The sequence below is a fragment of the Ptychodera flava genome (genome assembly GCF_041260155.1).
Source record: "Ptychodera flava strain L36383 chromosome 23 unlocalized genomic scaffold, AS_Pfla_20210202 Scaffold_23__1_contigs__length_28996876_pilon, whole genome shotgun sequence".
Taxonomy (NCBI): Eukaryota; Metazoa; Hemichordata; class Enteropneusta; family Ptychoderidae; genus Ptychodera; species Ptychodera flava.
In genome coordinates this window covers 19,883,223-19,908,330 of record NW_027248277.1, presented here as the reverse complement: position 1 = coordinate 19,908,330, position 25,108 = coordinate 19,883,223, and the positions used below count along the sequence as shown (strand labels likewise).

The 25,108-nt window shown below is 37.1% G+C and overlaps 1 protein-coding gene across 2 annotated transcripts in view; it reads left to right on the top strand.

Annotated features, from left to right (window-relative positions):
- Positions 1-283: 283 nt before the first annotated feature.
- The window catches only part of LOC139123575 (uncharacterized), a 48,396-nt gene continuing 23,571 nt past the window's right edge, over positions 284-25,108 (top strand). Inside the window, exons 1-6 of one of the 2 annotated variants that reach the window (XM_070689743.1) lie at positions 284-1,055; positions 2,204-2,260; positions 10,171-10,372; positions 11,349-11,518; positions 12,242-12,338; positions 22,723-25,025. In XM_070689743.1, coding sequence (XP_070545844.1) covers positions 882-1,055; positions 2,204-2,260; positions 10,171-10,372; positions 11,349-11,518; positions 12,242-12,338; positions 22,723-22,898 — 876 coding nt within the window. In that variant the 5' untranslated portion in view covers positions 284-881 and the 3' untranslated portion in view covers positions 22,899-25,025. Of the gene's footprint in view, positions 1,056-2,203; positions 2,261-10,170; positions 10,373-11,348; positions 11,519-12,241; positions 12,339-22,722; positions 25,026-25,108 lie in introns of those variants that run through there. The other variant, XM_070689744.1, reaches the window with a different exon arrangement.

The window sequence follows — 25,108 nt, the reverse complement described above, 5'->3', positions numbered from 1 at the left end:
CCTGATGGTAAACATGGTGGTAAACATAGTGATAGCGCCCTCTACGTTCATCTCAGAGTTGCAGCAGACTAACAGGTATCAGGTATGATTACTGGATGGGGGACAAAATCATACTGCATGCACTTCGAAATATATAATGAGTAGAATATGACCAGTTTTATAAGTACAAATAATTTTAATGATACTGTTTTAGGATTTTAATACATGAGAACGACCGGCCTCGAGTGAAAGATATGAATTTTATTTAACAAAGATAGGGGGTCTTGTTACTTGTCGCTTGAAAGCGAAACCGAGACGACCAAAGGGACAGCTGCAGCTGACACGGAGATTCATACCGCTCTTTGGCATATTATCATCACTTGTGTTGATAGATTATCTGGAAGTATACAGATAACGGTAGACAGTTAACTGCTTCAGGGAAAAACGAGTTCGTGGAAAGTCACATTTCACGTCTTGTCACGAATATCAGACGGTGCACCACGACGACTGGCGAGCGAGGCACAGGGGCGAGCTGGACATTTTATTGGTCATCAACACCGAACCGCGGCCGTGTTTGTGAATTGTGCAAGTTTGGGTCAACAGCCAACAGCCGAAGGCCATCTTTTGAGGACAGGCCATACTCACGCCTGCGAACGTTGAGAGTGTAAATGCAATGGAGAGTTACAAATACGTCTCACAAGCTTTCCAACGAACCGTTTATGCGGCAACAGTTTGGCAGGAACCAGGCCAACTCAACACAGCAACAGTCCGAAATGTGGAGTTAAATTTTAAGTGCTCCTCGTAAAATATTCGCATCGGACAAACAAGTGACGCAACTGTCATCACTGTCGGAAAACTTTGGCTTCTTCAAGACCCGTAGAACACAACTCAAATCCCTCACGATGCCGGAGAAACTGCTTTGTTGTACGGACAATCTGCTGCTGTTTCTGGTGGTTGGAGTGTTTGTCGCCCTGCTCGGCTTGATACTAGGAATTTTGTGTATATCAGTCCACAGTATGACAGATTCAGTGGAGTATGCAGAAAGTGCCATTCCACCATACGTGCCCGCCTTATCGGTAAGGCTTTCTATGTTGTAATCCAAAGGGTTTACAAATCCAAGGTTTTCTATGTATCTGTTTTTGTATTATTTACAACGGATTATTTATTTTTATTCATTCCAGCATGAACAATTGTTTATTTGCCCCGTCCACCCAAAATGTAAGGTTCTTGCATCAATAATTATATATATAGCGAACTTAACTATAGTTAGTTTTCTATTTCAGGTAGGCGTCAACATGAAAACGATATGAATTTATCAAAATTAGCTGTTTCAATAGCCATAGTTTGCGAAAAAAGTCCAAAAAAGATGATACCTAGAAAAAGCTATAAAACCCTATCAAATGACCTATCATATTTCTCGGGGAAAATAACTGGAAACACCTTTTTTCAAACAAAAAACTGGAACTTTTATAAAAAATGTTTTTTCATATGTTCGTTTCCTTTTTTAGTAAATTAGTGTCATCAACGTGACATATTTTTTGTAAAAAAGTGTAAATTTAAAGCTTTATTCATGCCTTCTACCTACATACCCACTGACATTAAATAGAATGTGCAAGTAACAATTTGTGGGGCGACTCGCAGCGATTTCGAAGCTGTTATCCAATTGGGTGGCTGAATCTTACCAATATAATGAAAACAATACAAATAGACTCCCTAAGTGGCTGTGAATAGTGACAATCGACCAATCAGATATAACCTTGCAAACACGCTGCGAGTCAGCCCCAATTTGTCATATAAGCTTATAACTTTATAAGATGTTCACACTCTTATGAGTGACTTTTTTCAGAATTTCTGTGAGTCAGCCCGAAATGGTGTTTTGTGTTTAATAGTAATAGGGCATAGTGGTACAGAGCATAGGGTAAATGTAGTAGGTTTTCTAACCTGTAATTAGGCTTTACCCATCAGATAAGGGATGAATTAAAAATATTTACTACTCAAGGAAAAGACTACTGCCCATCTTTCATATTGTGCTGGCTTTTTAATGAATAAGGGGTTCAACAACAAATTTTTATGATAATAATCGCAGCTCTCTCATTAAAAGCTACTGTTTTAACCCTCTCACCACAATGGTTTGACCCAAACCTATTGTCATCAATGGTGAATGTGGACCGGTTCACAGAGAATCAGGATGAACAGGTTAATGACATTTTTTTTTGATTTACAGCTCATTCTGACAGGTGTAGTGGTCCTTATTTTGTTCAAGAAGAGGAACAAACTCTTGGTAGGTACAAACAAACTTCACTTTTCAAGTATTTTCAAAAACTGGGTACATGTATTACTAATCTATTCAGTCAAACTGCTTAAAGGGTCAGTATGTGTAAAACTGATAACATTTCATAATTTTATTCTATAAAGCAATTCTCTCAAAAAGAGGATGTTGAAATACAGAGTATTAGTTTGACAATAGAAAGTATGGGTGACGCTTTATTGTTATAAAGCAAATTTTAGTCTGGACTGAAATTCAAATGTCAAGGATAAATTAAACACACATACTCCAGGGTTTTTTTCTCAAATACGCAAATGTGCAAATTGCGCATGTCGAACCACTTTCTGCACTTTAAATTTTACTGACAGTGCAAAAATCATGCACAAAACACAGCAAGCAAATATGCCCATATGATGGTGACCCACTTGATAGTGCAGTGACCTGTGAATTTGACCTATGAATTGTGCCTCTAAAAAGTCAAGTCTGTCTCCTAATTTGATGAATGGGACAGAAATTGCCCCCTCCAGTGAACATGCAGAGAAAACACTGATACTTTACTGTATTAGGTGTATTATTGCAGTATGGACAAGTTGTATACAGGTATTTTGATGTGCCTCAGGGAGTTGAACAAGAAAGTGTATGTTACTAAACTGAACAAAATTTCTGGAATTTACCTCTTAGAACTTGACAAACATCTTGTCATATGTTATCGTGAATGTTCCTAGTCAGTGAAAATTGCATTGATTTTAACCCTTTGAGTGCTGTAAATTTATCCCACCAAAATTTTAGTGCAACATTTTACCAATTTTAAGAATTTTTCTGTAATTTTTTTGATAATTTTGGATCAAATTGACAGCACACTTAATTGGCTACAGTTTTCATACAAAATTTGGCAAAAATCTGAAAAAATTGACTGGGGTATATTTTATATAAGGTGACAAAAATTGACTTTGGCTCAAAGGGTTAAAGGTGCCACGGCAACTTGCATTTGGGGAGTTTTATCCGGCCACATATGTAAAAAATCTGTGGTTATAGTTTAGTATTATGATAGCTAACCAAGTCCACATCATTTTCATATGGAGGAGCTGAAACTGCTGAGGTGCGGATAAGTAGTCATATTCTTATGTGAAAGATTACAAGACATGCCTAGTTGGTAAAAGTAAAGATGGTGCACAATGTAGATTTGGCAAGCTGGTGGATGGCCTTGTTGGACAAAAGGATCAAAGGAAAAGTTTTTTACTGAAAAATACACATACAACTGGCCTTGAAGCTTTAAAACTGCAACAATGAATACCACAATGGTGAATACTACAGTGGTTGATATGTCAGGTGTTTCATTACAGTGACATGATAACAATCACGTTGATTCCTTATTGATAGTAATCAGCATTGATCAGAGTAAAGGAAAGATGGTGTATTGTTTAGAAATTCAAAGAAGCTTTTAGTTGGAATATTTAGTCTCTTTAATTCATGTATAGTCATGATTGTTTGTCACTGTGTTTTCAACAACTTTGTGGCAATTCCTTCACACCTACTGCTATGCACATCCTACTTTTAATCCCATTTATCAAACTTTGTTATTACTCTAATTACATTTTTCATGTATCACAGGCTCAGAAAACATGTAAGTTTATTTTGAAATACTATAGTTATGGTGCTGCAATTTTACGGCATGAATTAAATTTTTGCCCCAAAATGTAGTTTTACATCAAATAGTAATTTTATAACATAAGACAATTACACTTGCATCGTTTTTTCCAGTTTATTTCATGAGCAAAGACATGAACACACATTGAAAGTAAAGTAATCTTAGATGTAAAACAAGAAATTGAATTTGAGAGCACATAACAATACAGTTCAGGGCAACTTATACATAATTTGCACGTCTTTTAGAATTTTTTTTTGTTGAAGTCATTTCAATATTGGGCTTTGTCAAACATGGCATTATAAATAATATAGAGTAATTATCAATATCACCTTGACTGCCTGACATATAATCTGATGAGCTATATAGTTAATATCCGCATTCAATATTTAATTAGTTTAATCTCCTGATGGCATTTTTTAATTTGATTAAACGATCAATCCATATCTGTTTCAATGCGGATGAAATTTCCAGCATACGTTTATGTATTGCACATTGCTAACATGACACTGTCATCGATGTTGAAGCATGTAAGAGTTCAAAATGGAGTGCTTTTACACAGTGGCTACAGGTGTTCGTTGTTCTACACACTTTTTTAATCGGTAAGGTCCTTGTGTTGAACCATATGCCAGTATTTGCTAGCTGCATCTGGTATGTGGAATCCATTGTTGGTAAGGCGCTCACCACTAAATCTTTAAAGCAGTGATCCGAATGAGAATGCAAATTGTCCTTTTGACCTTCCAATGACAATCATGTATTTTATTTCAACACAAGCAGAATCCCACATCTTTTTCCAATTCCTAGTAACTTATTTACAAAGGCAGAAAGGGAAAAAAAATATTTCGGTATTTTCATGTGGCATAATATTTCACTTTTTCTCCCTCCCTCCAAGATGTAATGGTACATCCCTAAGGCTAAAGGTCAAAAGAAATTATATTATCCCACTACATGCTCATTTACATATATCACAGTGTTAAATCTTTATGATGTGACTCTTTTGGGCTGAATAAGTGTAAGTTTTGATGAATTTTTCATGTTTTAGTTTTAATCCTTTGAGTGCTGTAATTTTTCCCACCAAAATTTTACTGCCACATTTTACCAATTTTTATGAATTTTTTCTGAAATTTTTTGATAATGTTAGATCAAATGGACATTGCATTTCATTTACCGCAGCTTTTTATCAAAATTTTGACAAAAATCGGAGAAAACTTGACTAGGGTATATTTTATAAAGGCGACAAAAATTGTTGCTTGTGCTCACATAGTTCAAATGTCAACTGCAGTTCTTGTTGTACTCTGAAAAGCATTTTGAAACACTGAGCTTGTCAACGTAGTATGTATACATGTGGAATGCACTGCTATCGTTTACATTTGAATTCTAGTCTGGACCAAAAATTAGTCACCAATATCATTGCAGTCTACACATTTACAGCCCGAGATAACAAGCTCAATATGTGCATGTGAACAGCTACTTGCCCGTTATATAGCCAATAAAAGAATGAGACTGAAACAAAACAATTTTAAACTTATTTATTTCTTAATTCCCCCTCCCCCTCCCCCCCTCCCCCCCCCCCACAAAACACATGTAAAATCTGGTTGGTTGTTGCTTGACCATTAACTTGATTTGAACATTTTATCAAAGATTTGGTGTTGGCAATTGTTTGTACTTGTGCTGCTTTGATAGTGTTCTTTCAACAGAATCTTCATTACATTTTTGTGATCAAGATTCTTGTGGAGTTTAGATTTTTTTTATAAAACTTGTTTGTCATCGAAAGCTCTGACAAAACAAATGCCACCCTCTGTTGTTGAAATTCTCATCCACTGCAAAAACATGTCCAAACACTTGTTAATTCAGTAATAGAGGAAAGGTATTTTTCCCACACTATCTTTGGAAAAGGGAATGCAACTGTCAATGATGAGATTATTATGTGTGTCATGTTCATGCATGATTTTTAATCCAGCAAATTTTCACAGCAGTTTAATTTAAAAAATGCTAGACATGTCCATATTTGTTTCCATTTATGAACTTCTAACATCACGAACAAGATCAAAAAATATTTTGTTTGTTTTGTATTTTAATGAAACATAATAGCAAGGGTGAGATCACAATTTGTTTCCTGTCCAAATGATGATGCTCAAGATGATATATTGATGGACCACTAGGCAAATCGGCAAGACTGAGGATCACTGGGTCCACAAAGGGAAATTTCATAAATTAATATGACCCTAGGGAGCCAAGTCAATTCACAAAGATATGGAAGGCCCCCTAACAACCCTGTTTTTTTATATGGCAGATTCCACCCAGTGTAGTTCAGATGCGCCATGATATCACCCAGTTATTGTGACTTGATAATACATGAGATGTAAGAAAGTAAACACACAGGCACATAAAATATGTTACAATATTTTCATGAATATTCATGTTCAAAAATATTAATAAGTCATCCATTACTTTTAGAAGTCCTGAGAGGACCCTTGTACTTGAATCTTGGCAAGCCTGAAGTATCCAGGGGCCCACAATGATTAATTCTACAAACCAACATAATTCTAGGGGGCCCAGACCATTCACAAAGCTAGAGAGGGGCCCCCTAAAATACCTTATTGTTTTCATATGCCATCTGGTTATCAAGATTGGATATAAATTGGATAATACAGGGGGAGCTAACAGTATTTGAAATCTTTAAGCAAGAATGAAGAATTGAAATTCACGATAATCCAAGGGGATCAAGTTGGTTCCTAAAACTTCAGTAGGAGAGCTCCTTGAAATCCTGATTGTTTGATATAAATATTGCACCAATTCTTCTTCGGATGATCAAAAATTTTGCTATGAATTGGGAACATGATGGCCATGAAATCAATACCAAAACAAACCTAAATTCAGCTAGGTCCCAATGATGACTGAGATGAAAATATTCAATGGTGACCAGTTGAATTACATTACAGACTCTATGCAGGGAAATCAATACACAATAAATCAGGAAAAAATCTTGAGTACAACGTAATGAGAAATCATTAAACATTCATTGCTGCAGTGTACAATGGTCAACTTTATAGTTTCACAGGAAATGAAATGCCATTGTCAATGCAAAATGCAGCATCATTTGTTGGCCGGCGCTGCAAATACCAGTTCCCACACTGGTACATATGTTTTCAACCTTTTTCCTGTTACCATGGCAACATCAGGATTCAAAGTTACCATGGCAACATCAGGACTCAAAGTCAGTTCAATAAAACGAGCTATGTCATTTACATCTGCACAATTGAGGAAAGGTATAGTGTAAGGTTGAATTATTTGTCAAAGATTTAACTTTATTTGTATATTGAATTCGTATCTGATACAAAACGGGACATTACTCATAGGATGAGGTAGGATTGCATTGGTAGGGCAGAGTTATATGCACATACTGGAGAAACTGATATGGTGAATTTTTACCATTGTTCACATGATATGGCACATTGTTTCCATTGTTGGCATTGTTCTTATGTTTGGTACAGCGTTGATGGCCTTCTATCACACACCATACCACTGGTTCAGATTTCCACACCACATACAGCCGTGTTTCTTGGAGGTTCATCAAAACTGTACAGAGAATAACAATAGCGTGATGTACCGATAGGGGTGAGCAAATTATTTTCTAACTCCCAACTAGCCCACAGGTTAGGAGCTGAATAAATATTGCTAGCCAGGCCGGAGTTTCCAATGGCCCACCAGTAATTATTTAATTACCAATTATAATAATTCTCTAGTCCATTGAGCCGATCAAAGCAGTCTAACTATTTGCCCAGCCATTAAAACAACTATTCCATATCAGCTTATGAGCTCAGTATGGCCAGTGGATTTGCTCACCCCAAGTGTTGCCATGTTAGGGACAGCACAAGTGTCAGTGTCCCTGTTAAGATTTTTAAAACATAGAGTGCTGTAATTTCTCCCACCAAAATTTCAGCACAAAAATTTTTCTGATTTTAATGATTTTTTCTGTAATTTCTTTGACAATGCTGGACCAAATGGACATCACTTTTCATTGACTTCAGTTTTAATCAAAATTCTGGGAAAATGTTTTGAGTTAAAGGGAATCAGTTTGAATCAGTTGTGCAGCATAATGGCACTAAGGTACACTAAAGTGGTGTTTTGTCAGGAAAGCATAATATTTTTGACACACCAAAACTCCTTTACCTGGAATCCTGTACATAAACTTCTTTGAATTACTTGAAAAGTATATAGGGCACTGTAGCAAAGGGTTTGTTCCAATCCCTGGATTTTTCCTATGGCCATTAATTTTCAGTACCAATGGGATGAAGTTGGAATTCTAGACAGTAAAATGGGATACCCAGTGACCAAACAGCAGTTGACTTCACATTTCTGGTGTTGCCAACTGTTGGTGGTTAAATACAGTTTGTGGGAATCCCCAGAAAGTAGTTTTGGCCATTTCTGTGACATCAATCTTTACAATATCACAATCATTATTTTAACATATATAACATTGTTGCACTCTCAAGCTTTACATGTTATTTGTCAATGCATTCAATCGTCATCTGGCACTTAGTTTAGTTTATGATAGCTGCTTGAATTTTCCACATGGAAATGATCAAAAGAAAAAGTCAATTTCTATTCCTAATGTGAAAGCTATACTGGTATTCAACTTGTCAGCATAGCCTGTAAGCGTAATCATCCAATATTGTTGTTTAACCCTTTAAACCTCTTCCTGCCAAGTCCGTATTTCACCACCAGGTCAAGATGATTAAAATTAATGAAACACAACGTATTCCATATGGTGTATTTTAACATAATATTGTGAAGGCGGTTGAAAACATAATACTGTAAAGTTGATTTTTTTGGGGGACAAAGATGCTATAAGTGGTTGAAAATACGTCATGTTTTGGCTCAATACCGCTTTTTACTGACTGGCTGATAGGGAAGTGATACAGTTATTACTGTCTGGCAGGAAAAGGGTTAAAAGCTGTAATTTTTCCCATCAAAATTTCAGTGGAACATTTTACCGATTTTTACTAATTTTTCTGAAGTATTTTCGATATTTTTGGACCAAATGGACATCACACTACATTGGCTACAGTTTTTTATCAAAATTTGGCAAAAATCTGAAAAAATTTCCGGGGTATATCCTCTAAAGCTGACAAAAATTGACTTGGCATTCAAAGGTTTTTAGACCTAAGAAAAATTCTTTTGTCGACAATAAAATTGTATATTGTACAGCATGATGCATCATATTGACAAGGCTAATGCTGTAAATTTAAAAGTATTCATCAGAAATGAAAAGAATACACAATATGTTCCATGAGTCACTGTGATATTTTTTGTTTTTCATATCACAAATAATTCAGCGAAAGGCCAAACAAATTTGTCATAGGATTAAAACTTTTATCTGTTGAGAGGATATTGCAGATACATTTTACATCATCTTCATCAAACCAGCACATGTGTGTTATGTATGTAAAGATACATAAGGTCAAAGGTCAGCAAACCATGACACATGGTAACATTGTTGTATTTCTGTCAACAACCACACCCTGTAGGTGTGGTTGAAATGCGGTCTGAGGATAGCTACATCACCACTGTCACCTTCCGTGAACTTTGACCTAGATGTTGCAATATTGTGTTTGGACAAATTTCTTATCCCTTTTCCTGCCAGACAGTAATAACTGTATCACTTCCCCATCAGCCAAGTCAGTAAAAAGTGGTATTTAGCCAAAACATGACGTATTTTCACCCGCTTGGCTTGGTATGTTATAGCATCTTTTGTCCAAAAAAATCAACTTTACATTATTATGTTTTCAACAGCCTTCAAATGTACAGTATTATGTTAAAATACATCATATTGAATATGTTGTGTTTCATTAATTTTAACCATCTTGACCTGGTGGTGAAATATGGACTTGGCAGGAAAAGGGTTAAGAGCTCTGTGAAAAACAATTTCAGAAGGCCTATTTATAATTGGTATATGGAAACATGATTCATACCATCAAACACACACATATATATACTGGTATATATATATATATATATATATATATATATATATATATATATATATATATATATATATTATACACACACACATCCAAGTACACAGTTGGGTCAGTGGGAAATTTTTAATTTCTTTTGCATTTGTGGATAATATATGATCTATTTATTATACCGTACACATGTCAAACATTTGAATCGAAAATAGAAAATTTAAAACTCATCTCAATGAAAGAAAAAGTTCATAGTATTCTGCAGTTTTTCCTTCCATAAATGGTTTTTCCCTGTATTCTTTTGACAGGTGTCCCTAGCAGTAGTGATGACAACATTCAGTGTGTTTCTGTGTCTGTGTACAACAGTTCTTGTCACTCTACAAGTCATCCCATTCATGGAGAGTTTCACACACTGTGTCACCCATCCAACCACAGAGCAATGTCAGTGTTATGTCATTGACAATCTGCCATCAACAGTCAACTCAACATCTCACATTATTGATGTCGGAGGTGAGTAGGATATTCCAAAATTCCCATCTTTATATTAATTAAGGGAAGTACAAATAATGGGTCAAACCAGGAATTCAAATGGACCGCAGTGCAATTGAAACCATGTGTGCAAATATAAGTACGTATATTTCCGTACGTGTTTGTGCATATGGGTTTGTTTGTACCCTCATCATATGATCTCTTAGTGTACTTGGTCTCTTGAACAAAGTGCATCCTTTTTATTGTAGAGTAGAACCATTGTACCAGTTATTTTATCCATGAAAAGAAAGTTTTGCGTTGTAACATTACTTTCTCTACTTTCATTTTATCTTTATAGTGAACAATGCAACTTTTCTTCATATGGCAACTCATTATCATTTTCCTAAGTTTGTTTGGAGTTTCACATACCTAACATAACAATTTTGATATCTTATTCATGCCTAGATGAAATAATGTAAACCTAATATGATAAACTAATCATTCGTATTCATTCATCAATAGCACAGGAAAGGTTGTTGTTTTAGGAAGCTATTTTGCCGTGACTGTCTGTTAGTTCTGCTGTAAAGTGATGAGGGCGCTATTTATATGGCAGCTTTAACCCTTTCACCCCTGTTTCCCACTCTAGAGGTCCAACTTTAAGGTTCAGGTAGCATTCACCTCGAAAGTGTTCCTAACTCTGAGAGCTTTAAAACAAGCGCCCACAAGTGGTGGATCAGAAAATTATAGTGAAAATATAAGAGTCAAAATATCTGACTCAATAATGTGCATTCAATCTTCATTGAATTTGCACAATTTTTTAAACTTCATCAAGTCAGTGTATAATGGACATACCGGTATTACCACAAACACAATGTACAGTTTTCAAAAGTTGTGATGAAGAAGCATGGGGAAAAAAATTGTGAAAGGAAAAAGTCAATAAACATGACACCTACCCCAGGCCAATAACACATAACAACACTGTGTTAAATATTTATATTTTTCATATTTTCCCCCACAGAAAGTGAGCAGGTGACATTTTTTGGTACGTCCAGTTGTCATGTGATCACAGACACTATTGTTGATATCCTGTACACAGAGGTTGTCATCTTTGCTGTGGGTGGATTCAGTTGTACCATTGCAATGGTGTTCTGTGTTCTCATGGTCTGTGGTGGACATCAAGTCAACAAGGTAAGCAAAGCTTACAATTGTGATGTTTTCGCTTCCTTAAATTTCCCTCTCTATCTTTCTCTGTGTCTCCGTCTGTGTCCCTCACCCCTTATCTCTTACCTCTCCCTCCCAGTTTTCCCCTTTCCTTCCTCCTCTCTTCCTTGATCACCTTTTTTCAGACCCCCCCTTTCCTTGAACTCCTTATCTTCACCACCTCTCTCTCTCTCTCTCTCTCTCTTTCATAATCACAATAAAATGATAACACTTTCAATCAATTTCACAATCAATTTCACATAAAATACAGTGTTTGTGTGTCCTCAATACCACTTTCATTATAACAGACAGCTTGCAGATTATATTTTTACTTTATATAAACAAAGAAATACCTAGTTATATTTATTATTAGCTACTATTATTATACTGTAATACTTTATATTTATTGAAGAAAATTTGAACTTATTTTTGTATCACTCTTTTATTTCCACAAATGTGATGTAAATCCTATATTTACAAGCAAGCAATAAAATATTATTATCATGATTTGAAAATTTACATAATGGTACAATCATGGCATGTGGGACCATGATGCAACACAGTGTTGGCTTATTCAGGGTAATTTGATGTACCGGGTATGATTTTAATTGCATATGATTTCACGTCATTATTTTGGATTAATTTAGCATAACATATGTTAGAAACAAAATGTGACAAAATTTGATTTTATAAATGATTTGACTCTGACAGACAGAGACAGATACCATAGATGCATTGTCAGAAGACCATGTCAGTATATCCGGATCCATGCTGGGAAGTGCCTTCAGTAGGAGAATACTCATTCCAGGTGAGGGATAAATAGAATCTCACTCCCCAAGGACCTGGGATAAGATTTCTCAGACTCAGTTTGGATATTTTGTCTAACAGTAACAACAGGTTCTTGTGAGATAAAAATATCCCCAGCTCCAGTGAGAAATCTGAACCACATCCCTGGGGATTTAGTGTTCTTTTTCTCACGTGATCACAAAATGTGTGTGCAAGTCACACAAAAAACATACACTGTATTTAACATCTACCATCTACCAACTAACTGTGATATACCGGTATATATATATATATATATATATATATATATATATATATATATATATATATATATATATATATATATATATATATATATATATATATATATATATATATATATACCAAAACTTGTTTGTATCTTCTCAGAGGGGTAAAGTGCTCGATGCAGGGATGCAGAGCAATATTACAATAAATATGAGAACACATAAAGTATGTTTGGTACCTATTACTCGAGTTTCACGCATACACGCGATCGTCAGATAGGTAGATTTTATTGTGTGAAATTTGCTTCAGGTGCTTACATATAAGTATCAGGTTGGGTCAAACCATTTGGTGTTGTGGGTTGGATTGAAATTTGACAAGTAAAATTTGTTTTCATGTCGGCACTTGGAGACCAACTTGGAACGCTTGTTTAAAAGGCTGGACTTATCTACATCGATTATGAATAGTTTCTCTGTAAGATAAAGGTTGCATTTCTTTGACACATTTGAGTAATGTGTCAACCTTTGTCTTACAGAGAAGCTACTCATAATCAATGCAGATATGACAAAAAAATCCTAAATCACAAGAAAAAAGCCTCAATCCAATACTATTGTAAGGAAATTGCCTTTCCTCAGCGAACAATTGAATGTTCTGATTGGGCAAATGAATTAAATCATCCATTCATAAAGTTGCATGTAAAAGACAATCAAAATGTCTCTGGATATCTGTCTTTGGATTTGACCAATATCAATCAACAAAACAGTCTGGTACAATTTATTGTGATGTTATCACTGTACAAACACTTTGATACAGTGGTTGTACAAATCAGCTACAATCACCCTGCAAGGTACATCATCTGTCAGTGCTATACCAGTTGGGTAGGTCAGCCCATCACTATCACTATCAATACGACAAACAAACTTACCACTACTCTCAAACTTCAGTATACTACTAGGCCTACCAGTAGTGACATACGGTAGACATATTTATCATTTTCAATTGCTATTCCCGTGGGGCATCTTATCTGACCATCCCCACTCTTACAATCAAAGGAATACAAATACTGGTCATGTGCATTGAATACATGGATACACTTGTTCTGGTAGTCTGCTACAAATACGATTCCAGTAGTTGCTATGACTACACCAAAGGGCAAATCGAATTGCCCTTGACCTTTACCATAGGACCCAAACGACCTAAGGTATTTGCCATGTTGTGTATAAATCCTGACACACTGTTTACCATTATCTGTCACATAGACATTGCCATCTACAGGACTAATCCCAATACCATATGGCCTTTCCAACTCATTTTGTCCAAAGTATCTGATGACATGTCCATTCTCATCACTGACAACTACTTGCTTATTGTTGTCATCTAAACTATAGTATGTATTATCACTTGATATCATGTGGAGTGAAAGGCTTGTTAAAATGTTTGAATTCCAAAATTTTCTCAAATTTTCCCTCTCTATAGTGCTTATCTGCAACCTATTATTGCTATAATCTGCAGTGACAATGTCTCTGTCTTTGTTTATGGCCACACTCAATGGTCCGTTGTACTGTCCCTCAGCACTTCCTTGACTGCCGATGGTCTTTACCAATCCTTTGATGACAGGTATGATGACAGGACAGCCTGGTATTGGTTGATCTCCTATTGTCATGGTAACTTGATATTTTCCATCCAATTGTCCAGCCACTGTAACTCTTTGTGTACCATCTCTGTTATCAGTTACATTGATGTCTTCCCATGATGCACCAAGTTTTCTTACCTTGGCTTTCACTGGTTGTTTTGGGATGACTTGTTTTCCTGTGGAATCTCTGGTTGTGATCAGTAGGTCTGCAGAGTCACCTTTCAGGAGTTGTTTTGGAATGTTTTCAACTGTACACTTTGAAATTTCAATGCCATATTGAGATTCGAGAATTCCCAGAATTCCATACTCAGAGAAATCATCTTGTGGTATGAATATAAAGTCATCATGTTCAGCTTTTGCTGTAGTTTCCATGGTGATCAGTTGCTTGATACGAGTGCTGACATCACCCTTTGTTGAGAGAAGTTGAGCAGCATTCCCAAGATGCATCAGTGTCTCTATGTAATTGCCTGCACTCTTAATGTTACCATGTTTTAATTCCATCTTATCAATATCAGCAGCTGCTCTTTTAATTTTTATTTTGTAATTGTTTCTCAGTTCATCTATCAGTCTCTGCTCTTCTCTTTTTATTTTCTTGATGATTTCTTCTGCTTTCTCTCACCTTCCTTTCTTCTCTGTTGCACTGCTCTGTAAGATCAGTTTGTATCAGCTTGGTCAGGGTTTTGTTCTTTTCAGCTTCCTGTTCTTTCACTTTCAGTTTGTCAACCATGGCTTTCAATTCTGTAAGATACTCATCTGCTGCATCTTTCAAGTCTCTGTGTACATGTTCCGGTATGCGGTGTTTGACTATGGTGCAGTTTGTACAGACAGGTACCTGGCAGGTTTCACAGTAGAATTCAATTTCATTCTTTGGATGAACATTGCAATATTCGACTGCTTGTAGTGTCACAGGACTGGTGGACATTGCTGTTTTAAATTCTCCATTGGTCATAAGTTGATGTGTCCGCGTCATTGGAACATTTTCATGTGCCATTTTACAGTTGTTACAAAAATGAAGTTTGCACTCCACACACCTGTGAGTGGATGTATTCTGTTGACAGCCTCCACACTTGATCTCAGTTTCCTGCATGGACTCCAGTCGTTGCTTGAATATCTCAATCAGATTGCTCATAAAAAAATTGCCTTTTATCACTGGCACTCCTCCAACAGGAAGCTGATATTGCTGTCGACATTCTGGACAGTTTAGAGATCCAGTCTTCTCAACCAGTGTGACTAAACACTGCTCACAGAATGTATGCAGACATGGTAGAATTTTAGGAGACTTGAACTGCTCCAGACAGATGGTGCAACACAGGAAATCTTCACCGATTTCTTCCAAAAGTTTGCGTTCAGATGCAGCAGCCATTGTGCATAGGTGTGTCTAGTAAACCAACTTGAGACAGGTACAGAGCTGATAGCAGATAAGGCTCCTCAACAAGATATTGCAATTATTTTTCATGGTGTCACATGACTCACCAACTGACTTTAGTATTGTGGTGAAGCAAATTCTGTTTTGATTTTGTACGCTTGGCTAGGGAGTTCCAGTTGACCTACTTGATCACACGATCCCCATGTAGTATGAATATACTAACATGTGTCTTAGGTCGAAGGTCTCTTCACAATAATGCTGTAATTAAGAAATAAAGCACACCCAGTGACGGTATACTTCGAGATTTTTAGCTCTGCTGTCAGCGACGTGGACGTTATCAGATAGGTTGATTATCTGTCGTCCTCCGTCGTTCGTCAACAATTGCCTTCTCGTCTGAAACAGCAAGTCCAATTGCTTTGAAATTTTAAAATATGCAGTTCACTTGGGGTAACCTCACTTAAGTTTGTTCAAATTGTGGTGAAATTTGCATATTTCTGTTTTGGGGGCATTTTTTACTGTTTGTGGTAAAAAATCTTCTGCATTTTTAAGGGAATTTTTGCCATTTTTGGTCAAAAAATATGTTTCTCAAAATTAGTACTGGTCTGATAGCTTTGAAATCGGTATACGGGTTTCTACAGATGAACTAAATGACATTTATTGAAATTATTATGAAATCTGCAATTTTGTATTTTTGGGGCAATTTTTCCCATTTTTTGGTCAAAAAATATATTTTTAAAAACATACTGGTCTGATACCTTTGAAATTTGGTATACAGGTTTCTATAGATGAACTAAGTAATATATTGAATTTCTGATGAAATCTGTAATTTTGTATTTTTGGGGCGATTTTTGCCATTTTTGGTCAAAAAATGTGTTTCTCAAAAAGTATTAGTTTAATAGCTTTGAAATTGGTATACAAGTTTCTACAGATGAACTAAGTAATATATTGAATTTCTGATGAAATCTGTAATTTTGTATTTTTTGGGGCAATTTTTGCCATTTTTGGTCAAAAAATGTGTTTCTCAAAAAGTATCAGTTTAATAGCTTTGAAATTGGTATACAAGTTTCTACAGATGAACTAAGTAATATATTGAATTTCTGATGAAATCTGTAATTTTGTATTTTTGGGGGCAATTTTGGCATTTTTGGTCAGAAAATTTCATTCTCAAAAAACTACTCGTCAGATAGCTTTGGTTAACATGTTCACAGGGATGATCCAATGTGATATATTCAAATTATGATGAAATCTTCAATTGTGTATTTTTGCAGCTATTTTAGCCACTTTTTTCTGGCCATTGAAATGAGCCATCAAAGATTTCCACCAACATGTGTCAAAAATACCGGTAGTTATTCTCTATATAAACACAGCGGAGCTATATCGGCTGTAAGGTTGCTTGTGTTGAATTACTTTCACGACATATGTATGAACGATAGTCTCAGCGCATATATGAAGTGAACTGGTCAAAATCTGTTGCTGGGTGTGCTTTATTGCTATTATATCATACAGTATATTGAAATCCTGGCATGGAATGTTAAAAGAAATTTTGCACTTGCTTAGAGCTTATGCATGTGCCAACAACCTTGCTTTTCACCAATATAAGTGTTGGTTCTTTTCACGTCTTGACCAATCAGATTGCTGCATTTGCACAATCAATATATTAGTAATGGTATGATACAATTACCAGCATTAATGTTGTATGTATGATGATATCAGCTATTCTCATCTTTTCCAAAGTTAATGTTCATACTCGTACTTCTTTTGACTGGATTGTCTTTGAATTCATTAGGATTGCTAGCAAATGCAATATCTATTAAATCAGCAACGGTCATGGTATTTTCATGGTATGTTTGTCATCTGTGTCAGAAAGTGTTCTTATGAAACAATTTTCTTGTTTTTGTGAAGTTTTTTTAGGGTGCGTGGAGTTGTAACAATTAACATAATAATAGGGATAAATTCAATAATTTGATGACAATAATAGTCAGATTTGCATACAAAGACAATATAATTGTGTAACAATTCCAAATGTAGAAAAGTTCTAGAATTCAGAGGTAAACCATAATTGTGCAAAGTATGTACAAATAGATTTGTGTTGACAGGCTACATGGTGTAGGTGTTAAAGACGCCCATTGGTTATAAATGCCGGATTACGTGAAGGGACGCTCATTATGCAAAGGGACGCCGTGTGAGTAACTTGAACTGAGAGCTCCAGAGTTTGCGCTGTTTTGCGTGCTTTGCGTGCAAAGTAAGGCACGAGTCAGCTGGATGTGTACCTAATGAACATTAGCGTTCGCCTTATCTGCTAACGGTGACTAAACATAAATAAAAAAACGTGTCAAGATTTCTATGTTGAAAGACGTGCGCAATAGTTTGTTTACGGTTCATCTATATACTCCAACTTTTGAACCTACCTGCCGTATTTGAGCTGAAAAAAACCTTGATCACATTTTACAGTCAAGTCGACAACATCTTAGTCACCGTGAAGAAATGTATTACATGTACTGGGTATTCTCTTTTTGGAAAATTTGGTGGCCCTGAAAAGGGCCGTTTGGTTTGGTTTGGTGGTTCCGACCCTACACCCAACGATGGCCAACGTACGGTACGCCGGGCAAATTTGGGTATAAGGCCCGGACGAGAGAAGTCACGCAAAATGGCATCACTTCTCTTCGTGTGACGACTACGTCATCAGCCTGCATCAATTGCAGTTTTCGGGCCAAATAGCGCTCATCACGCCAAGCGTGTATCCGGTCCAGCATATTCCAATACCTCCGATAGAGTCTGAGTCGGACAGATACGTGTCATTGCCAGGCTCTTGACCAACGCCAAGCCACTCCTGCCTATGCGTTGTCACACAGGGGTGGCAGAGACAATACTGACATTCGCTTTCGTCGGTGTTTGGATCAGGTGGCGTATTGGGCCATTGTCTGCCATTTCGGATGTTGTCTTCGCTTGCCTTGGCAATACTTCGTCTACCACGACGTGATTTCGCTGATTTCGGAATGTAGGTGACTTGCCACCCATGGCAATCGAAAAGTGCTTCGATGGCCTTCAGCTGCTCTTGAGAGACGGCAATTCCGACCTTGTCCATGCTGATTATAAACTCAGAGTGACGAATCAAGAAATATTCAAATTCAACTTCAATAAAGCTGTTCACACTTGACGTTATTGTTCTGTCATTACTATGCAAAAATAAATGTTTATTCGCATTTTTACATCACGCTTTTGAAAATTACGCATGCAAGAACGACGAAAACACATCCAATAGCGCTGATCACAAATGACGTCACTGTTCTCTCTCATAAATATGCAAAAATAAATATTAGTCTGCATTTTCAGCATGAACGACGAAAATAAACCTGCTAGCACTACAAAGGTTACTAAAAGTCACGCTTGTTCGTGGTATTTTATGGCTCAGACTGCAAGCTGCAACAACAGCGGCACATACAACAACGTTTGTTTGAATGTAGGCAGCCCTGTCCGAAAGTTGCGCGCGTACAGCTATATTTACAGTAGTAACAACCCTAAAATCACGATCAACGCTATTAGGAGACTGCTAATGTGATGAATACTCAAAGACATATTCACGAATCAGAGTACAGGGTGCAAAAATCAGCCATGAATTCAACGTTGATAAAATTTGTCCGAATTTCAAGCAACAGTACCGGTAGTAAAAAAAACCTGCAACCGTGAACTGCGCTATACCCCGTCACAGAGGTGTGAAGCGGTACGGTATCAGAGCCGGGTATCAGAGTTTAGTTTCCCACGGAGTGTCGCTTGGACCTCCAGGCTTCTTGAGTATCCTAATCAGACAAGGACTTGTCCGTGCCCTAATCAACCGAATTTTTATTTGGCTTCCTCTGTTTTGTTCTATCGTACCATCGTCACTTCCCTGGGCCCAGGGTCCATGATAACACTGGCGCCAGACTGAACGAAAGGCATACTTTTTGTTAGTCACGTGAGAGAAATTTAGAACATAAAACAAGGTTTGCGTCATACTCATCCGTGATCTCGAAGCGTTTGTTACTACTTCACCCTGCATCGCTGTACGCTTATTTTGCTACAAGGTAAATTTATCGTAAAACGCTCTTGTTGTCAGATATACTTTTGAAAGTTGAAGTTAGTTAGTACTTTTGTGATTTTTTTTACCGAGAGTTTATTTACTTGCTTTGCGATTTTTTCATTGTAGTTTAGTCTTATTTGGCAGTTTTTTAAATTACGCAGTTTCCTTTTTCAGCATTTCAATATTTTTATCGCTATCACAGTTTCTTTGATTTGAGCCTAAAGTTTATTTTATAGCAGTTTTTAAAGATAGATTTTAAAATTTAGATTGAAACTTTGAAAATGGAACAGGGAGATCAGAATAGGCAGGTTTTTCCATCAATGACTAGGGAAGCGATCAGGGTTCGTAACTTAGGTCGAGAGAGGGATAATACTGTACGAGGCACTATAGACTTCGTTGCCCTACTGCTGATGAGAAAAGAAACCTGCAGAAGAAGATAGCAAAATTACGATCACAACTGAAGAAGGCCGTGCCACAAACTTCGAAGTGTTGTCAGAAGCCCTGGACTTCTTCTTTTCCCAGCACGCTACTGCAGATCATGTCAACTCTACAGGTGTGTTCGACGGCCTATATAAAATTGATAAAATTGATGCTAAAAAGCAGCTGCAATCATTGCTTTGGCGGCTCGTTTGGATATTGACGATGTCAGCGACCAGCTATCTTCCTATTCCAATCCATTTGTGCCGATGCAGTTCGATCTGCATATACCGGGTCAAAGTTCACATGTTGGACAGTGAATTCACGCCTACGTTTGCGAAATAGAAGCCTTGTCTTGTCCAAGTTTGGGAAATGCATCTGATTTTTTTACTTTTTCGGTTCCGATCAAAACGAAGTCTCGAAACACAATATTGGCTTGTTTTCTACCTTCCGACCGCCATCTTTGCCCCATAATTTACGTTGACTGGTTGAATACGTTAGGGTCACAGTTCAATCTTCAGAAATTAGTCGTTTTAATGTTATTTCGACATCAACGTTTCCAAATTGAATGAAAACAGACGATAGTTCCAAGAATTTGAGCGATTAGAGCGATGCGGATTGTGTTTATAGCATACCGGTATATTGTAGTGGTCAGTTTGTACTTCGCGGAAACTGTCCGGCTCTAGCGACACACTCTAGCCATGCGTACCCTGCTGTGTGTTCCCGGCGTTTTGGCTGGTGGGACGCCGTATAACACCGGAAACACACGGCACAGTACGAAGGGCTAGTGAAATCTGTAACTCGAACGCACCACGTACGGTGAAAACACCTCATGCCAAAATGTATGTATTCCAACGCGTTCATATCGACGATCTAGGTGAACATTTACACGACTATCTCGTGGCTTCTTAGTTTATGTTTCCCCATATGGAGGTAGCGTGGTTTCCCATAGAACACCGCTGTAGTTAGCGTCCGACAGAATAGCTTGCCACGTACGCGTGTCTTTGAAGACGTCGGACTTGTTTGGCTTCAAGTACAGTTGCAGCGACCGTGATCTCTAAAATCCTTATCAATCGATACAAACAGTTTCAAGGCAGGTGACAATCTATGTTATAATTCTGCTAATATAGCGGCGTTTGAAGCACAACAGTGAAAACGATACTATGTTGACAGGGTGGAGTACCCGCTAATGCGCGATCCTGGGATTGAGAGCGGCGGCTTTAAGGTGGTTGGAAAGGCTAGAGCATCAGTTATAAATTTCAACAAAACTATTAAATATAAAAGTAGTCAACATTCTCTGTGGAATAAAAAAAACTAGACATTTGGGCACAAAGGCATTGCAGAGTTATAGCCTCAGCCCTGTTAAAACTTCTGAAAAAGTGACCAAACAAGAAGAAGTTGGGGAGTCCTTAGTGTATTAACTATGGTAGAGGTCCCCTAGCTTTTAATAAAATGTTTGAAAAGGGAAAGTCATTATTTGCTGCTTTTCAGGAAAGTTTGACAAGGCAGTGCTTGCATTCAGAGTGAGTGACTGCTATTGTAAATGCATTTTTAGATTCTTTGAGTGTCAAAGAGGTGTCAAAAGTGAGATTAACCAAAAAAAACTGCTCTATGACTTCAAAAGAGGGGTGCAAATATGGCTTGTTTTCAACATTTTTGACAGAATAACAGTTTTCTACATAATTGTATACCAATTTAATCCAATTTGAAATGAGATATGGACATGGAATTTTAACAGCCTATTAACAAGGTTACAGATAAGATTTGTACGGCACAATTTTCCTGTATTTGAAGTACTTTTTGAAAAATCACATTTTGAAATTTGAAAGAATTTTTAATAATTTTTTGATATATAAACCCATGTAAAATCATAAAAACAAATTTTATTTACAAATCCTGCCGTACAAATCTTACAATAAATAGTGTCAACATATTTATAACTAATTTGGTAATATTAATACTATCCAATTATTATTAAATTCAAATATGTAAAAAAAATATGAAAAATTAAATTTTAATATTTACTGGTGTCATATTTCAAAATCATATCTGCAAATATACAATTTTTATTCTTTGGAGAAAATATTAACTAAGGGAGTTATCCTGAAAATTTGAACTAAATATCTTGATTCTAACACTTGAAACTTGACATTAACTCTCAGAAAAGAATTGGTGCAAAAATAGCCTTTCCAACCACCTTAATATCAACATGCTAACTGTCAGTACAATTGAATTGGCCTGACCCTGAGTTTCTTCACATTTGTTCAAATTTATATAAAATTTGTACCATCATATCATTTTATAATAAGCTCTCCTTATATTTTGAAAAAATTCTTCCGTAAATGCATCACTCTATCTTTGGAGATTGGATTTAATGGCTGATGGTATCAAATACTTTATTCAAATTTGATGAATTTCCAATCAATAGAAGTAATTCTTTATATTTTGAGTACAGCAACAAAATTAAAAAATCTTCCAAAAAATATGCTTACACAATATATGTCACGCATATGCACAATGTAATGTACATGAAATATACTAGTATGATTTTCCATCAGATAAATTCCCAAACAGTTAAGGGAAAAACTCTTCACATGCTCATACAGGTCCAAAGTCAAAGGCAGACTAATAATGTTAATATATCAATGACAGGAACTGTACAGTTAACACCATTCTACCCACTTTTTCAGGTCATTCCTACACCTTGGAAGCCGGCAAGCCCATAACTTCTCACGTCCCCCATATGGAACATATTTGCAAGAGCCCATGGAAACATATCCCTTCTCATCAGAGGCATACCCACTCAGAGACTCCCAAGGCCAACACACACATGCTGAGGAACCTCCAGCATTTGGGAATATATTGATGACAACTGCACAAGTTCAGAGGTCAGAAGGTGACAGTTCACATGTTCAAAGGTCAGAGGTTGACAGTTCTCAGGCGCAAAGGTCGGAAAGATATAGAGCACAAGTTGAAAGGTCGTCAGAGGTTGATAGCTCACAGGTGGCATTAACGGGCGTATCACGGTTAACGCAGTGTGGCGATGAACGGAGACAGGTTCAGGCAGGTGAAAATATATCGGAAGCTGACCTTCCAAACAGAGTGAGGGCGCTTGAAGATAGTGACAGTGTTGATAATGAAAGGAGTGGTGTGAACAGTGAAAGGAATCTTTCGGGGGCGAGAAATACACAGAGACGTGATGCACACACCAGTGAAACTACCGGAGGACAAAACTTGCCCAGGCAACTTATCGGCCGCCCCCAGCAACATGCCAGCCTCCCTGATTACGGCCAATTTCTGGATGGGACCGGGAGAGTGAGTCATGCCAGGATGGCTGAATCAAGGAGAGGTGCTGGAATACGTGATGCTGCCACCAGAGGTCAGAGACAGAGAGGAATTGCCGACCGACATCAGAGGCTCAGTCATTCTGGTCGCATGATGGAAAGCTATATTCCAACATATGACGGTAACTTCATATCGGTGTATACGTTACCAGGAAGTAGCGAAATGTTTGTAAATTTACGAGACGTGCCTTCAATTCCACCTCCATACAGCTATGCAAATGATTTTGTTCCTGCATACGCTGACCAGCCACCTCCGTATTCACCGGCGGAGACTGCCACTGCTGCTGGACAGCAGTTGGTTGCACAATCCCGCGAGCACCACGATAGAACTCGCAGAACCCACAACTCACAGGTCACCTGCAGTGCCGTGCCTTTACTAGACAGTGTGCAGTACATGTCAGGTACACAGAGGAGAACTCAAAATGTTAATACAGACACTTCCGAGGGTGATAGAGCCGGACATAGAGCGCCCTCACAGTCAGGTACAACAGAGGAAGTTCCAGTGACAGCAATTGATTCAGACAACGAATCAACAAATTCAGTCACACAAACTTCAGAAGAAAGAACTTTATCCAGTACAAGTGAAAGATGTGTAAATGACATCCCTGTGACACTTATAGATCAGATATCTGTACAGGGACAGCCATAGCTGAATTAACCCTGCACCTCAGTGGTTTTGTCCAATTGTATTGTTTTGTATGGCAAAGTCAGACCTCTACATATTGAAATAGGGGTTACAGGGTAAAGGGCTATGTGTGCTACATCTGCCCATGTTCAATTTCAGGTTTACAACAATGCATCTCTGCAACAAAACTTGGTGATATGAGTGGAAATTTAAAACTGCTTGCGTATCACATTGAAAACATTCAGATGGATCGTTGATGTTCTTCTATATCAATGGTTGTGCTTTGAAATACAAAAGGACATGTGTTGCTTATATACAGACTTCATATACCCAAATGGTGGTGGCGCAAACAAGCAAATTAACCAGCAAGTACAAATGCTTTCGAATGCTAAGTTCAACACATTTTATTTTGTACCATGTTTCTTGCTTGTGTGACCTGTTCAATCTTTCAGTGACGTGCTGATGATTTTGATCTTTTAATATCCACAACAAACATATAAAGTGGTGCTGTGTAGAATGTCATGATGTCACCTTTCTTGTCTTCTTAAAGAAGGAAGCAATGTCGCTATCTTTTATTTCACAGTTCGGAATGAAATGTCCTTTGCATTTACTGTAAGAGAACTTTTTAAAGGGCCAGTGGCTGTAGCTTTGGACAATTGTTTTCACCAATTTATCACAACTGGAAGTTGTGATATAGTAGTAGTTTCAACCGGTGAAAGATGTCGTCCATTTCCGTAAACGACAAAAAGTCAAAAACCGCTGAACAGACTGCGTTGATATTTGGTACAGATATTCAGACTGGTTTCAAGGTTCCAATTCGGAAAAATGGAGCCAAACGGAGTGGCGGTTAGATAGTTTTGCGAAATTTCTACCCCCCTTTTTAACTAATTGATTTTAGGGGTCTTTCATATATGTAGTTTTGGAATGTACACCAATCCTGCATTGTGGACTGTTTTATGAGTTGTGGAACAGAAATGAGGGTTTGATGAATGTTAGAAATATGCAGGATGGCTGATTCAGAGTATCAGAGATTTCATGAACTTTTGGTGATAAAATTGATAAAAAACAACATATTTAATGTTTTAGATTTCTCACTTTTGTTAAGAC